Genomic DNA, 16,162 nt, shown 5'->3' with positions numbered 1-16,162 from the left:
TGTTGAAGACTATTAGGAGGAGTCCAACATTAACTAATTACGAAGACGCTCATAGGTCACTCTATTGGTATGAGATTTTTCAAAAAAACAAAATCATTAGAACTTATATTGAAAAACGGGTGAAAGAGAAGTAGAAAAACGTGGATCACGAGAAGTCGATGAATTTTAATAATTTTAATATACATAAATGATTGGTATTGTCAATACAAATGTGGAATATTTCATCAGCATGTGAGGTGGTGGTGGTGGTGGTGCTGCTATCCTCCAAAATTGAGCGTGTTTGTTTCCGCCACACGTGATGCACGCCAAGCCACTCCCTATTGGGGCGAGTCCATCAACTCGGGCGAAGCGGATCTTCGTGTCAAGCTGCAACTCGCATTGATGTCAAGTTAGACGTCGGGGCCATTTCTAGGGTTTTAGTACTCTTATCTTTCACTATGATTGTATTCACCCCACGTGATACACGCCAATCCATTTCAGATCCCAAATTACCATTAATTTACTACTTCAAACTTAGTTAGTTAGTTATATATATATATATATATCTCTATATATGTTGAAACAAGGCTGGCTTGGTATCACCCGAATCCCACAATAATGGAAGACACCACATTCCTGTATTCAGTTCTGGGCATTGCTCTCGTGGTTGCCATAAGCTATGCTTTGAAACCAAAGTCCCGCAAAAATCTCCCTCCAACGCCACCCTCTATCCCAATTATAGGCCATCTCCATCTCCTCAAGCCCCCAGTTCACAGAAGCTTATTAACTCTCTCACAGAAGTATGGCCCAGTGCTTTCCCTTCGTTTCGGCTCTCGTTTAGTCGTTGTTGTCTCGTCCATTGACGCAGCCGAAGAATGCTTCACGAAAAACGATGTCGTTTTCGCTAACCGGCCAGACTTTGCTGTGAGTAAGTGCTTGAGTTACAACCACACCACCCTTGGAGCCGCTCCCTATGGTGACCACTGGCGAAAACTTCGTCGAGTGAGCGCTCTCGAAATACTCTCTGCCAATCGTCTCAACACGAATTCCGCCATTCGAAGAGATGAAGTGAGGAGATTGGTGAATAAACTATCTCAATCTTCGAGAGATGATTTTGCGAGAGTGGAGTTTAAATCCATGGTGAAAGAACTGACGCTGAATATAACGATGAGAATGGTGGCCGGGAAGCGATATTATGGGGAAGAAACAGATGAAAGCAGTGAAGCCATGACGTTTCGAGCTATTGTCGATGAGCTGTTCGAGTTCATGTTAGCGCAATATCCAGCAGACTTTTTGCCGATTTTGAAGTATATTGATTTCCAGGGCTTCATGAAGAGAGCCAAGAAGCTGATCAAAAGGGTGGATGCATTTTGGCAAGGAATCGTTGATGAACATCGAACCAATCAAATCCATAATCAAGAAATGGAGAATAGTATGGTCGCCCATTTCCTCAAGTTGCAGGAGTCGCAGCCTCAATATTACACTGATGACATTATCAAAGGCCTCATTTTGGTCCGTGCTCCCAAATATTTACTTACCGTTACAAGTTTATCCACGAACTTTTATAATAATATCTTATCATACTTTTTATCTTTCACAGACAATGGTACTCGGTGGCTCAGACACCACTGCAGTGACAATAGAGTGGGCAATGTCAAATCTCCTAAACCATCCAACGGTACTAAAGAAGGCAAGAGCTGAACTAGAGACCCAACTCGGAGATCAATTACTTGAAGAATCCGAGGTTCCAAAGTTAAGCTACCTAAGATGTATAGTCCTCGAAACTCTTCGGTTGTACCCGGCTGGCCCACTCCTACTGCCACATAAGTCTTCTGCTGACTGTACATTATCAGGATACAACGTGCCACGTGACACGATCTTATTGGTGAACGCGTGGGCCATCCACAGGGATCCCACATTGTGGGAAGATCCAACAAGCTTTAGACCTGAGAGGTTTGAGGGTGGGGATGGCGAGGCCAATACTAAGTTGATGATTGCATTTGGTTTGGGAAGGAGAGCTTGTCCAGGCTCTGGAATGGCACATCGCGTGCTGGGATTGACTTTAGGACTGCTGATTCAATGTTTTGATTGGAAGAGCATTGATGGGAAGGAAGTCGATATGACAGAAGGAAAAGGTGTTAGCATGCCTAAAGCTGAACCACTTGAAGCACTTTGTAAGCCACGACCAATCGCTAGCAAGCTGCTGCTTTGAATCCATTTTGGAAAACATTAAAAGGGTATGCAATAAATTTACAGTGTTTAAGAAGAACGTTGTGCGTATGTATGCTCGATTGCTCCAAATCCGAGTGTTGACGTAATTAAATTTATCATAACCCAACAGCTTTCATGTCATCTAGAAACGTACCACGGAATGCATTCTATCTTATATTCTAACAAGTACCCTCTAATGAAACTGCAAACATTCATACTCATTCAGCATTCCTCATTATCAGTGAACTAGCGGTACCTAGTTATATAGTTTCATCAGAGGTTACCTTGGCTCTGGCGGGGCTAACTCATGAGAGATTGGCGATGGCTCTGTTGGAGTGGGAGTGGGTGGTTGAACCAACTTCCTGTCCGTGACCATTGAGAAACGATTGGACCCTCCCAAACTGTCTATAGACCTCATGTATTCTGAAGCGTTGTTCTCTATGATTAAAGCGTCCTCTAGCTCACGCACGATGTCAGCCATGCACGGTCGATAGGCCGAGGATGGCTCAATACATGCCAATGCCACCTCCACAACTCTCCACATTGCCTCTGTATGGTACCCTCCTTTGATGGAAGGATCCACAATTTCGTCAACTTTCGACTCTCTCAGATTAGTTTTGGCCTGCATTTCCAAATCCATTTCTAACTTTACAAGAAATCGAGGTATAAATTGAAGGCTACTGTGCACAAGGCCCATTAGATATTAAAATGAAGTTGAGATATGATGGAATTGGATCATACCCATTCAACCAAGCTCCATTCATTGCGTGGTTTATGAATGTTCAGTGGCTCCCGACCGCATATGATTTCAAGGAGAACCACACCAAAGCTGAACACATCGCTTTTAGCAGACAAATGATGTGTCGTATAGTACCTAAACAACAAATATGAATCACAAACTTTTATACGTAAATGCAAGCCAGAAACACAAACTAATGAACCATTTTTCAGGATCTAAATGCTTACTCAGGATCTAAATATCCAGCAGTTCCTCTGACCTCCAGAGAGGCACCACTGTCACCCTCTTGAGGTGCATATTTTGAGAACCCAAAATCTGCAACCTTGGCAGACATACTATGATCTAAAAGTATATTGCTTGATTTCACATCTCTATGTATAACACATCGCTCGGCAAACGTGTGAAGATACGTCAAACCTGAAAAAGACAAAATATAGGATCCCATGAAATCCCCTAAATGTCCATATCAAACTGCTGAACGAAAGGTCTCAACTCAAAAGCTCTCTCGTTTGGGGGAAGTGTTTCAACTACACCAAAATCATCGATTAAAGATGAAAATAATTTAGAATCTATGAGAAGGCAACTATAATAGCCTAAGGCCACTGCTAGCAGATATTGTCCGCTTTAACCCGTTACGTATCGTTGAGATGACAATTTTAAAACACGTCTGCTAGGGAGAAGTTTCCACACCCTTATAAGGAATGCTTCGTTTCCCTCTTCAACCAATGTGGGATCTCACAATCCACTCCCCTTGTGGACCTAATGTCCTCGCTGGCATACTGCCCGGTGTCTAGCTTTGATATCATTTGTAATAGTCCAAGCCCACTGCTAACCGATATTGTCCACTTTGACCTGATACATATCGCCATCAGCCTCACGATTTTAAAACGTGTCTATTAGGGAGAGGTTTCCACACCCTTATATGGAATGTTTCGTTCTCGTCTCCAACCGATGTGAGATATCACAATCCACCCCATTGGGGGTCAGTGTCCTTGTTGGCATACCACCCGGTGTCTAGCTCTATTACCATTTGTAACAACCCAAACCCACCGCTAGCAGATATTATCCGCTTTAGTCCGTTACGTATCGCCGTTAACCTCATGGTTTTAAAATGCATCTACTAGGGAGAGGTTTTCACACCCTTATAAGGAATGTTTCGTTCTCCTCTCTAACCGAGATGGGATCTCACATAAACATAAGAAAGTACATTCTCTCTGCTCTACGCAACTTCAACTAACCCCATTTACCCCTTTACCCTGTGTCATATAAGTTTGAACTATTGGAGGCCTGACACAAAATTAGAATGTTCATATCAAAGTCCACTCCAAATTGCTTTCTCATTAAATAAAGGTAGTAGTTTAATGAATCAGAAACTAAATGAGTATGTTCTAATATAACTTGCCTCTGGCAGCACCAAGTGAAATTGAAAGTCTTGTGGACCAGTCCAGTGTCTTCCTCTTTGCTAGTTCGCCTGTTAGATCGAAACTTCCGGTTTTAAAATATCATACAAGAATAAGGATAAGGTGGAAATGGTTTAACATGTCGGTTACCATAAAGACGATCTTGTAGTGATCCATTCGACATAAAAGGGTAAACAAGAATTTGTTGGTCGTTTTCACAACAATAGCCAAGAAGAGGTACCAGGTTTTCATGCCTAATAGTTGAAAGCAGGTTTAGCTGTAATTCAGAAATGACCAAATTCAGAAGAATACATCTAGAACATATAGTAATACTTCTTTTATAGACATAAACTGATTAAACTGTATCCAATAACTTGATGTTTTCTATGAGAAAAATACATAATATATGTTAATACGAACCTCATTTTCAAATTCCCGCGTTCCCTGGGTCGATGTGGAAGAACGGACCTTGACAGCCACTTCCTCACCATCAGACAAAGTGCCACGATAAACAGAACCAAACCCTCCTTCACCAATTAAAGTTTTGTATTGTTGGGTAGCAGCTTCAATATACTCGAGAGTAAATGATTGAATGCATATTGATTTTATAGAGGTGTCGTCTATGCTGGGTAGAGAAATGATTATATCTACATTTCAACCAACTATCACTTAGTATTTCACAAATCCAATACACTTGTGAATAAAAACAATGGTAATTCATGGTAGAAACTCCACTTAATCAGATCATAATTAATTTTTCGCTACGGGAATCTTAACATACGAGAGTCGTCAGTAAGTATCTCACCATTCAACATAAGTTCTCTTTTCATATCATATCTTCCCCTAAATACAGATTTCTGTCTGCAACAGCACACATAAATGACACCAATAATAATGGTAAATAGAACTGATCCACTCACAACCGTCCCTACGACAATTCCTCGTCTCAGAAATGTTGGTGCTGTATTATCACACGTTCCATAGCTGAAATGAAGTAGAATCTTTAGTGTTGGTTGATTTATCTCGCACATATTCCAATTCATAAATGGTTCTGATCTATAAGATTGTGGATAAAAGGACTCTTACTCTGTAGTAAGTCTTGACATGTTGAAGTTGGGTGGAAGCTCCTTGCCAAAGGAAGGATTGCACCCAAAGTTTCTGCACATACAAACCAGAACACCGTTAAAGGAACCCGAACTATAACAACTATTCATGATTTAGTTCATAACAACTGAGTGTTCATATCTTCAAATAACTTACAATGATTTTAATTGTGGCAAGAAAGCAAGAGATTCAGGGAGCCCTCCACTAAAATCATTGTGCCTCAGATCCCTGGATATAATAATTGACAGATATCGAAAATTAGAGTTTCTCCTAGCTATCGACGCGTACTTTGATTTTTTAACTTGTAAATCGTCACTAGAATTTAGGGAGAAAATAATCGGAAAATCGTGTATTGTGTATAGATTGTGATACACAACTCATTCAACAAAGTTATCTGCTAATTTATTTCTTCATGAATCTATATTAAGGGAGTAAAATGGCAGTTCAAAGAAACATCAGCTTATTACACTGATATCAGCACTGAAGAAGCGGGAAAAGATGGGATGCTTCCAGTGAAGCCATTGTTGCTGAGGTTCCTACAAAAAGAATCATTGTTTAGTCGCCCAAATATTAATGACAGAAAATGCAGCACATAGTGAGTGAACCTACAGGGTTTGTAAATGGACCAACTTAGGTAAACTGCCAGGAAACAATCCTTTGAATTTACGTGAAGAGAGGTCCCTGCAAAGTTGCACAAACCAACAGAATAAAGGCAAGGAGAAAGTATTAACAAGTATATTATATGAGCTAAAACATTTGTAATTTTAATCATTCAACATGTATGGTAAGAGATTCTGAGTTCAAATCCTGTCAGTATAAAAGAATTCTACATGTTTTATCCAATTCTAGGTGAATTAACAACATAATTGAAATGAGCACAAGACAACTACTAACAGTTTGGTGATAACAGAGGATCCATTGATGGTATCACAAGCCAGACCGTCCCAGGGAATCGAAAGGCAAGGATCCCCTGACCAGCTGCCCAACACTTCATTTTCTTGGTTAGCAACTAACAGTTCATCCCTCACCTTCAAAATTACTTCCACTGGAAAGCAGGAAATGGATGAAGTGAGATAGATTGGCCAATTAGTAATGAAATTCTAGGCTGAATAAACCCTAATCTTACCATCCTTCTCGTCGGACTCCAGACTCCATGAACGCACTTGCAAGATCTCATAAGCACTGCAAATGGGTCCTAACTCAGACCCGACGGAGGCCTTAACCAACGTCAAATTAAGCGACCCATTACCCAAAACATCATAAACTTCCCACTCGTAGTTGAACCCATGAGCTAGAATATCGTAATCGGTTGCTTTCTTTTCATTGTTTATGTAAATGTCGAACAATCTCTGCCCAGGTTTAACACTCTGGTTGAGCTCAACAAAGTGAAAGAAGATACGATACTGGTAAGTAGCTGAATCGAGGCCATCGTGGAGGAAAACCAGCTGGTCGGAATGTGTAAGACCAGTTCGGAGGACTTTCAAAGGAACACCATGCGTGGCATTGTGGTCGGACTTGGATGAAATATTGATATTGGGTTCTGTCAAGACCCGAGCTTCGTTCTGGAAATATGGCGATGCTTTCCAAATCCTATCGCTCGAGTCATCTCTGTACCTGTAATTTGCATCACCTCTTCAACAATAAATTTTACTTCTTATATATCCCTCAATTCAAGAAAAAAAAAAAAAAAAAAACTTAAATATTTTTAAATATTTATTATACATAGAATTTAAAAATATGAAAGAACCTGATATCCAATGGTGTGGATACCCCAACATTAACTCTGGCAATCAATTTGAGAAGGTGAGAAGGAAAGGGGTTGAGATATCTAAAATCATGAAGCCTTCGAAGCTCAAGAAAGGATATAAAAGGCTGTCCCTTATCCTTGTCCAAGCAAAACTCTTCATAGCTCCTTTTAGCTCTGAAGCTTCCTTCAACCACCGAGTCCTGCAACGACCCCACCAAACCCAGAAGGGTACTCCCAATATAAACACGAAAGGATGAGCCCCCGGCAGCCGCAAGAAACGTGCCCCTTATCACATATTCTTGCCCTTCCACAGTGCTTAAATGGTAGCAAGCTCTCTTCCCCATGTCCATGCCAAAGATTCGAGCTTTCCCATTGCTGCTTATGTTTTTGCAGCTTGATGAACTTCCCAACCACTGGGAATCTTGTGCCCAATCAATGCTTGTGTTTGTGTCCTTGAAGTTTGAATCTGCACAGCATGCTAGGCTCACAAAACCTGCATCATCATTGCTTAGACTCAACACGAGAAAACGAACACAATTTTCAAAAATTACGAAACGGGTTATCTCGAACCGGACATAAATCGTTAGCTATGAACTAATTCGATCTTGGGTTCAAATAAGTATATATGGATCTGGATGTGCATCAAGTCAACAGCTAAACTCATTTGAATATCATCTCTTTATGGGTTTATGCATCCAACAAATCAAACTAAAACCCATGAATCTCCCAAAAATCAGCATCATGAATTGAAAAGGTAAGCTAATTACAAGAAATTAGGCTAACTTATGTAATGTATAAGCTTAGAAAAGAATTCATAACATGACTAATTAAATTAGTTCCAATTAACCAAATACACTAACCCTCTTGTGCCGTAGTTGGGTGCACGAATATGAGGATAATCAGCCAATTATAAAGTCCTCCCTTCATCGTCTCTTCCTCAACCAACCTCTCTCCATTTGATTAACAAAATTTGTAACTGCCTCGAATACTTATCGACCGTGTTTGATCGACTCGAGCGACTCGAAAATCTCTCCGAACCAGCTGGGAGCCTGATCTTCAAGGGTTTTGAGACAGAATTACAGTGAAAAGAGGATCAGAAGTTGGAAAACATGTTGAGAGAGAATTGAAAATATGGGTTTGAGGTCAAATTGTATAAATACAAGGAGAATAAGGGAGCTGCATCGATCCTACAGCTTTGATTGGAATAAGAACAAAGACTATAATCAATTTTTTAGTGGTAATTATTTGTATGATTAGTATTATTAATTTGGGTTGGTGATAAGGACATAAAATATCATTGTTTAAGGAAGTTATAGTTTAAAATATTGGCCCTTCTTCTGCTTCCTTCCTCTTGTATATTCTCATGAAAAAAGAAGAGAACCCTAATGCCAAACAAATATTCATACTTGCGATTTCTGGGTTTGCAGACAATGAGAAACAAGCTGAATTGCAAATAGGGTATCCTACAGATGTAAGGCATGTTGCCCATATTGGTTGGGATGGTCCTTCTGTCACTCCTCCCAGCTGGGTAAGATGCTACTTCTCAATTCTTCCACCTATCCAATCGTATAAAACTGTTGGTAAAATAATTGTGGGAGTAAATGGGTTCCCAGATGAATGAATTTAAAAAGGCACCATCTTTTTCATCCACTCCTTTCACTCTTCCTGCACCTGCACACATCGAAGGGGACGTTCCTGTGAAATGGGTGGCGGAAGGTACATTCTTTTTACTCTTTACTTCTACTTCTCCCATTGTTATGGCTCCAAAAGGCTTTGTTTTAATGCAATGGCTTTCCCTGCGTTGAGCTCGCTTCATCATGCGGAACCTACTCTAAAAGAATTTTCTTTGATTTGAATGATGGTTCTTATAAAGATTTGGTGGGCGTATTTTTATTAGTTAACCAAAACTGTGTCTAATTGAGTGATACATAAGTTTTTTAGATCGTCGTCGAAGAGGAGATAAAGGTTCAAACTCTAAAGGTTCAAACTCAGCAGCCCGGAGTACAGCGGACGTAGCTAAACCATCAAGACACCCGTCGTCAATCGAGTCTCCAACGGCCAGAGAAAGGTCGGAGAGACACAAAGCAAGGCGGTCTTCAAAGGCGAAGGACTCCTCCGATGAAAAAGAAAGCAACGAGTCACCCACCTTAAGCCTACCGGAGATCCCAAGGACCGGGCGGCGGAAGAAAACAAGCAGAACCAAGACCCAGGTTGCAGGAACACACAAGTCCGCATTTTCCAATCCTGGGGCGGTGTCGGCAACGGGATCCATCAATATCGGAGGACACGGGTCTGTGTCAGACGCCTTATGATTAGAAGACCAATGTGTATGCGCATTTGATTATAGATGAACCTGTGGCTTGAGTAGGGATTCTAAGCTTGTAAAAAGATTCATAGAATTCATGTATGAAGAACATCAGCCTCCAATAATCTCAGCAAGAAAGCTACTCATTATTAAAATTTCGACATTCTTTTCCTCGAATGTTTGAAGAACATCAACTCCTTTTCATCAAATGTTATACGTGCACGCTTTCATTTTGCGGCAAACAATACTTCCTAGTATTTGCAGTAAAGAGACAATCAGAACCGCATAGATCTAATGAGAAAGAACAATCACCAAGAAACAAGTGATCCATCGTGAAAAAGGAAAAATTGAAAAGCAACTCAATATGCGGCTTTCACTGCTTTCTCTGCAGCATCATCCAGATCTTCTGCTGTTATCAATGTCAACCCACTTTCCTGAAGAGCCATAAGCAATCACAATAATTTAGTTACCCTCAGTTGATAAATAGAAGAGCAAACCTTCAGTTATAATTGTAATTGTCCGTTTTGACCCGTTATGCCGTCGGTCTCACGGTTTTAAAACGCGTCTGTTAGAGAGAGGTTTCCACACCCTTTATAGGAATGTTTCGCTCCCCTCTCCACCAACGTGAGATCTCACCGAAATTATAAAAAACAACCCACAATGGAAGATTTACCTTCAGAATTCTTTTTCCTTGGTCAACGTTTGTACCTTCAAGCCGAACAACCACGGGCACTTTGAGGTCAACCTTCATTACAAGGTCATATCCAATCTTAGAATAACATGTTCATGAAGCATATATCTTGCCAAGTAAACAGAAAAGACGAGAGTAGCCTATACATGCGGATTTTATCAAAAGCTCAATCTTCAAAATCTTCCAGCAATATATTTTTATTTAAAACAAACAAAACTTTGCACTAATATAGTGAAAAGTTATAAGGTACGAGAATTCAAAAAAAACATCAAACCCAAAGGAATCCGAAAAACAGAGAACATATCCCTTTTCAGCTCATCCACCTATTCTAACAGACTTGCAAAAGGACTAAGCTGAAAGCTCTTCATTAGGCTAGGCTTCAATTTCGAAAATATCTTTGGCACTTGAGCATGGATGAAGGGTAATTGGGATATATTTCAAGCTTCTTGATTCAAAGTGATACATTATCCTCAATCCCCATCTCCCACTAGAAGCTTTTCTTTTCTTTTCTTATTTTAAGCAAGAGACAGCTTTTCATTGAACAGATGAAAAGAGACTAGTACTCAAGAGATACAAAACTCAAATGGAGTGAAATAAAAGAAATAAAATTACAAAGGAAAAACTAAAGCATTCCAATAAAAGCTTTTCTTGATGTGCAAGTGTGTATTTCAAAGCTGAAATACCAAAAACAGCAAGGAAAGCAATCTAAGACGTACTGCTGAGGATGGAAAGCAGAATATGCATGTTTTACCTGCTTGGCAGCGTTGACAATTCCACTAGCTATGACATCACATTTCATTATTCCACCAAAAATGTTCACCAAAATTGCTTTGACTTTCTCATCAGAAGTCAATATCTTAAATGCCTCAACTACCTGCTTGACAAATCTTAGCTATTAACCCAACATACGATTATGGCAATTGAGTAAAAATATAACTATGAATAAATAAATAGCAACAGTGTTTTGGAGACTTCCTCGCACATTCCACAGATACGCCCATGAGTAGTACCAAGTAAAACATTCTCAACTGCAAGTGATGAGTGGCAGAGCCACGATGGGACGTATTTAATGGTTTCATTTTTTATCTTCGTTTTTTTTTTTTTTTTTTTTGTAGAAAGTAATTAATTTAGAATTTTTTTTTATCTCTTATAAATTTAAATTGAACCACTTTTTTTTTTAGTAAATGTAAAAGTTTTGAAATGATAACAAATTAATAATATTTTATTATTAAATTTGTAGATAATATTTTTTTTTCTTCAGTTTCATCCATAAATTCTGGGGTTTTTTTTTTCTTGATATAAATATGCAGATGGAAATATAAATAAATAAATCAATTGTGAAATAACAAATGAAAAATAAGAACTTTTCAAGAAACTACTTGAATGTTCTCCAATTGCTAGAAACTAAACCATGCTTCCTCTAACGAAGAAAAAGAAACTCCATAAAGTATTTTAAGTTTCAACCTACAACTCTTGTTCATTTTTTCATCAATCCATAATCATACTTCCTTTTAATAAAACTAACATAAAATTAAGAAGTCATTATAATTCACATGAATGCAACAAAAATTACGTTTTATATTTTTTTTTTTAGTTCAACTTCATGTGGGGTGAAAATTTGAGCATCTAATCTTTCTGTCTAGGACATAATGTCTTAACAAATTTAGATATGTTCAAGATAGCCTAAAACATTTTTTTTTCGTCCATACGTAATAATACTTTATTTTAAACAAATTAATATTAAATTATGAAGCCATATTTTTTACTCAACAAAGAAATATCAAGAAGTATAGGGCTTTGGAAGAGAAGATCAGTTTGCTTGAATTATTTACCTGCCCTTCAGAAGCATTTCCACCTACATCCAGGAAATTGGCAGGAGTTCCCCCATGCAGCTTAATTATATCCATTGTAGCCATTGCTAGTCCTGCACCATTGACCATGCAACCAATTTCTCCGTCTAAGCCAATGTAATTTAGATCTGCTTTGGCAGCATCAACCTATTGGAAAAGATAAAGAAAATCAAAAGAGACTTATTTCAATGTTGTTTTGCTTCATAATACTCACACACAAAGGCACTCATGCACATCCTCTTAGGAGAATGTTGAACCGACTGCGGAAGCTGAAAGTCATTTTAAATGACAAGTGTTTAGGTGGCACACAAAATTTTACTTAGATTTTAAGGATAAAAAAACGTCTCCATGAAACCTTTTTTTCTTTTTTATATTTGAGTGTTGGGCTAAGATCGCGCACATCTCAACTAATCTCATGGGATAACTACCTGACCTTATAACATTTGGTTGTCAATTGTTAATAAAATTTATAGAATATAAGATCCTAAATAGGTGGTTACTATGGTTTCTATCCATTTCTTAAGTCCCGTACTTTTTCGTTGGCCCCAATAACTACTATGCTAACCCTTAGTGGTTGTCTGTCTCCATGCAACCATGTGCAGTGAGGGCTCCAAAAAAATGATATCTCTTGTCAAAATCCTGATGCAGTACAAGATTATTGCAGATCCCAGCCCAAACTCCATAAAGAATTTCAGGATTATAATTTATGTTATTGAATACATGATAAATTACATAATAAATTAAAAAAATCTGGGACTAGAGAGTGGGTGAGGATTCCTTGAAAGTAATAAGGAAGTGTTTAAAAGAACCGCAATGATCAAGGTCGGTTGGGTTCAAAAGGTTGGGGAATCAAATTAAAAATTTGCTGGTATAGTTACTGAACCACCTTGAAGTTAGGGCAATTTTCACAAAAAGAAAAACTGATTGATTTTATTTTCATATTGATATCTCCATAGAATCAAGAAAGTATTGTCCTCTACATAAAGAAGGAAAACCGGACCTCTCGAGGATCCTCCTGAGTTGGATCACGAAGAGCAAATATTGCTTTTTGACGGAATGCGGCATTATCATCGAAGTTTAGCTTAGCATCAGCAGCCACCAGCTGGTTTTCAGAAGTCTCCGCCATGGGATTTACCTGGAACAAATCAGGTCGTTGGGATCATCAGATTAACGCTCTAGAGTGGAACAAATCAAGCAATATGTAAATTGCAAAAAATAAAGTTAATAAAGTTACAACTTACTTCCAGTAACGTACAGTCACATTCACAGAAGAGTTTATACAATTTCTTCACTTGTTCAATTGAATCCTTTCTATCAGCAGTCTTGGGAGACAAACCATCCACGACCTTCGCAGCATCTTCATCTGTAATTCCTTGGAAAACATCAATAGGTACCTTCAAAAGTAGAAAGAAATGGTTGGGTGAGGAATCATTAAGTGGCACAAATGTCAGAGGAAGAAAAGGTTGCACTCCTTTGGCAACAATGCCAAACATGCGAAGACGCAATAACAACCTTTATAATCATATCTGGGAAGTTCTCAGCAAGATCTTCGATGCTAGTTCCACCCTTTCTACAGGCAATTATAAGCTGAAAATAAAGCAAGTTAAAAATTGTTTTATTTAACATGTACTTTGTAACCAAAGTATTCCTTAGGATACACCTAAGTTAAGAAACAGAATAACAAAACTGAAATTCACTGCAAAAACAAAGTAGGCATAAAATTTTAGAAACAAACGAGCTATAGCCACATGTGGTAATGGAACATACTGGGCCAGCAGTTATACGATCCAGAGTGATAGCAAAGTACATTTCGTTGGTAAGTGACAACTTCTCACACAGATAAACCTGCATTGAAATATACAAAGAAAAGACAGAAATTCAAATTAAATTAGTCCTGTTAAAACATTTAGATCTTTACTGTATAAGCCCCATGAAAATCGTGTCAAATCTCACAAATAAAAATACAAGTCACTCATAAGTTATATACAAATACCAGTGCAGAAAAACAGAATACATCAGATCTATTATAGCTAGACATTTACATTATTCAGGAAGATTAAGCATAAAAGAACTTGAGGGATTATACAGAGTGAAAAGACCTATAATACCTTGCTCACAACTTTTCCCTGGGGACCAGTTTGTTTGGTGACAAGTATCTGGCCAAGCATCTTTCCTGCAGACAGATGATGAAAAAGAGGGGGCAACAATTTTATTGAAATACTCCATTCGCGTCGTCAATTTCACACTTGAGCGAACTTAACCGGATAAGTAATACTTAATTTGATAAGATACAATAGACGACTTGGCTTTCACAAATAATCCTGATACTAGTTCCAAGATGTCAGGAAATATATATCTATATGTAACCATCCAATGATAGGAAAAACACTGATGGGTTTTTTGGTAGAACTAGAAATCTTCAAATAATTTGAAAACTGAGAACCTTATAGAAGGATGAAAATATAAAAGGGCATCCTACCAGCATAATCTTCAACCTGATCCACCTTCACAATGTGAACTCCACCCTTTAAGCCGCTTTTGAATGTTCCCAAACCTCTTCCACCAGCCAAAATTTGACTTTTAACGACCAACTGCACAATATCAGATTTTGTTTAATGCTTCTCTTAACTGGCTAAATTTTTGCTAATATATTAAGTGATGTTACCAATATCTCCTAAGAACTTAAGGGCACACAGTTGTACAGCTATAGAACAGATCCTAAACAAAAAAAAGGTCATACTCTAACTTCAATGGTTTCTATTTTTCGTGATTTCAAAATTTGCAGACGCCCAAAGAAAGAAACGTGGCATCGTGGGACGATAAAAAGAGACTGGAAGGCACATGCTTACCTCTTTCGCATCGGGAAAAGCAGTTTGCACTGCGTTTTTTGCTTCATCAACAGAAGAAACAGCAATACCCTTGGGTACATTGATCCCATATTTATTCATCAGCTCAGCCCCCTGATCTCCACAATAAAAATAAAAGAAGTTCGTGCAAAAAATCAAATCTCTTTCACAGATTTCAAATCAACTGCAATAAGCAGCCAAAAAAAAAAACAAAAGTCCTCAAAATTCTAGGAGGGTAAACATGCCCCGAGATCAGAATCCAGAACATGCTAATAGTAAAAGAAACTATCCGAAAAAAATCACCTGATACTCATGGATGTTGAGACGGCGCAGCTGTTGTTGCTGCCATTTGCCTGCGACAGAAAGAGATCGAGAGACGAGCTTATTGAGCAACCCTCTCACCATGCTTTTTTGAGACGTGTACGAGAGAATTATCGATACGATCTGCAGAAGAACCTTCAGAACCAGGCACTGGAAGCAGCTCTAGGATCCACCGGAGACGTAGCAGAACGAAATGGGTGCGCTCTCTTTTTGCCGGAGGCAGAGAGATCGTTTCGGAGAGGGGGCAGTAGCGGACCCCTAGCCCCAGAATTTCATTTTTATAATATACAATTATTTCCAAAATTAGTTTCCGTGTTTATTCGAACTTTACCGATCTTTTTTATTTTACCATAATTAACTCATTTTTCTCTATTGGGACTTAGGAACAAGTAAATCAACATTCAACCTAATAATTTAACCTAATAATATTTAAAATAAATGAATGAAATTTTTTTATAAGGATATGGGAAACTCTCCCTAAGATGCGTTTTATAATAGTGAGGAGAAGCTCAGAAGGGAAAACTCAAATAGGACAATATTTACTAGCGGTGGGGTTGGACTGGAGCCACGAACGTGGCTCATTAGGGCATACGTAATAGACAACCACACAACATAAAATCCTCCAAGTCCAATAACGCAGGGGCTTCGTAACCCTAGACAAATTTTTATTGGAAGGAGTGATCCCACTGGAGCAACCACCCCAAAACTAGCTTGTTAAATTGACACCGAACAACAATTTGTCAAGATTCCAACAATAAAGTCGATATTACATAAGAAACTTAACCGAACAACAAGGTATAAAAAAATAGATCTAAAAAATTAAATTCAATGTACTGTAATCATTCATTCCCTCCCTAATTTTTCTTTCTATTTTCATCGAGACATTCTCTATTTAGATTTTGGTCCTTGCGTACAAATAAAAAGAATAGTGAGTTAGGCTCACCCGACTTTTGTTAGAACTTTAGAATA

The 16,162-nt window shown here is 38.5% G+C and overlaps 4 protein-coding genes across 4 annotated transcripts; 2 read left to right on the top strand and 2 right to left on the bottom strand.

The window, feature by feature from the left end:
- Positions 1-309: 309 nt before the first annotated feature.
- On the top strand, positions 310-2,418 carry LOC111778408 (cytochrome P450 81Q32-like). Its single transcript, XM_023658204.2, has 2 exons — positions 310-1,491; positions 1,580-2,418. The coding sequence occupies exons 1-2, from the start codon at positions 598-600 to the stop codon at positions 2,189-2,191; spliced, it is 1,506 nt and encodes a 501-aa protein (XP_023513972.2). The 5' UTR covers positions 310-597; the 3' UTR covers positions 2,192-2,418.
- LOC111778407 (nodulation receptor kinase) lies at positions 2,251-8,288 on the bottom strand. Its single transcript, XM_023658203.2, has 15 exons — positions 8,041-8,288; positions 7,181-7,673; positions 6,560-7,047; positions 6,328-6,478; positions 6,043-6,114; positions 5,901-5,969; positions 5,590-5,661; positions 5,416-5,487; positions 5,135-5,313; positions 4,750-4,976; positions 4,480-4,606; positions 4,332-4,400; positions 3,157-3,346; positions 2,932-3,064; positions 2,251-2,812 (listed from the first exon to the last, which is right to left on the bottom strand). The coding sequence occupies exons 1-15, from the start codon at positions 8,105-8,107 to the stop codon at positions 2,471-2,473; spliced, it is 2,751 nt and encodes a 916-aa protein (XP_023513971.2). The 5' UTR covers positions 8,108-8,288; the 3' UTR covers positions 2,251-2,470.
- A 124-nt stretch (positions 8,289-8,412) lies between these two features.
- LOC147787680 (CRIB domain-containing protein RIC6-like) lies at positions 8,413-9,610 on the top strand. Its single transcript, XM_087119242.1, has 2 exons — positions 8,413-8,798; positions 9,109-9,610. The coding sequence occupies exons 1-2, from the start codon at positions 8,544-8,546 to the stop codon at positions 9,490-9,492; spliced, it is 639 nt and encodes a 212-aa protein (XP_086975368.1). The 5' UTR covers positions 8,413-8,543; the 3' UTR covers positions 9,493-9,610.
- A 2-nt stretch (positions 9,611-9,612) lies between these two features.
- LOC111778409 (ATP citrate lyase (ACL) family protein) lies at positions 9,613-15,457 on the bottom strand. Its single transcript, XM_023658205.2, has 12 exons — positions 15,176-15,457; positions 14,876-14,986; positions 14,506-14,617; positions 14,135-14,199; positions 13,794-13,871; positions 13,539-13,613; positions 13,268-13,420; positions 13,027-13,161; positions 12,009-12,173; positions 10,928-11,050; positions 10,159-10,230; positions 9,613-9,919 (listed from the first exon to the last, which is right to left on the bottom strand). The coding sequence occupies exons 1-12, from the start codon at positions 15,275-15,277 to the stop codon at positions 9,845-9,847; spliced, it is 1,266 nt and encodes a 421-aa protein (XP_023513973.2). The 5' UTR covers positions 15,278-15,457; the 3' UTR covers positions 9,613-9,844.
- Between the last annotated feature and the right edge of the window lie 705 nt (positions 15,458-16,162).

This window comes from Cucurbita pepo, chromosome 17 (genome assembly GCF_057944985.1).
Source record: "Cucurbita pepo subsp. pepo isolate OVF chromosome 17, ASM5794498v1, whole genome shotgun sequence".
Lineage (NCBI taxonomy): Eukaryota > Viridiplantae > Streptophyta > Magnoliopsida > Cucurbitales > Cucurbitaceae > Cucurbita > Cucurbita pepo.
The sequence above is the reverse complement of the archived record's forward strand: the minus strand, read 5'-3'. Positions and strand labels throughout refer to the sequence as shown.

Bases quoted from the DNA above. Each gene is read 5' to 3' on its own strand.
- LOC111778408 (XM_023658204.2), top strand. From the start codon at position 598: ATGGAAGACACCACATTCCTGTATTCAGTTCTGGGCATTGCTCTCGTG. The intron at 1,492-1,579 runs GTCCGTGCTCCC...TATCTTTCACAG, and splicing joins TTATCAAAGGCCTCATTTTG to ACAATGGTACTCGGTGGCTC.
- LOC147787680 (XM_087119242.1), top strand. From the start codon at position 8,544: ATGAAAAAAGAAGAGAACCCTAATGCCAAACAAATATTCATACTTGCG. The intron at 8,799-9,108 runs TGAATTTAAAAA...ATTGAGTGATAC, and splicing joins TAAATGGGTTCCCAGATGAA to ATAAGTTTTTTAGATCGTCG.
- LOC111778407 (XM_023658203.2), bottom strand. From the start codon at position 8,107: ATGAAGGGAGGACTTTATAATTGGCTGATTATCCTCATATTCGTGCAC. The intron at 5,488-5,589 runs GTAAGTTATTTG...TTGTATGTGCAG, and splicing joins TTGCCACAATTAAAATCATT to AAACTTTGGGTGCAATCCTT. The intron at 3,065-3,156 runs GTAAGCATTTAG...TTTGTTGTTTAG, and splicing joins GCTGGATATTTAGATCCTGA to GTACTATACGACACATCATT.
- LOC111778409 (XM_023658205.2), bottom strand. From the start codon at position 15,277: ATGGTGAGAGGGTTGCTCAATAAGCTCGTCTCTCGATCTCTTTCTGTC. The intron at 13,872-14,134 runs GTATTATAGGTC...ATTTCAATGCAG, and splicing joins AGGGAAAAGTTGTGAGCAAG to GTTTATCTGTGTGAGAAGTT. The intron at 12,174-13,026 runs GTCCGGTTTTCC...CTTTTCCAATAG, and splicing joins CTCAGGAGGATCCTCGAGAG to GTTGATGCTGCCAAAGCAGA.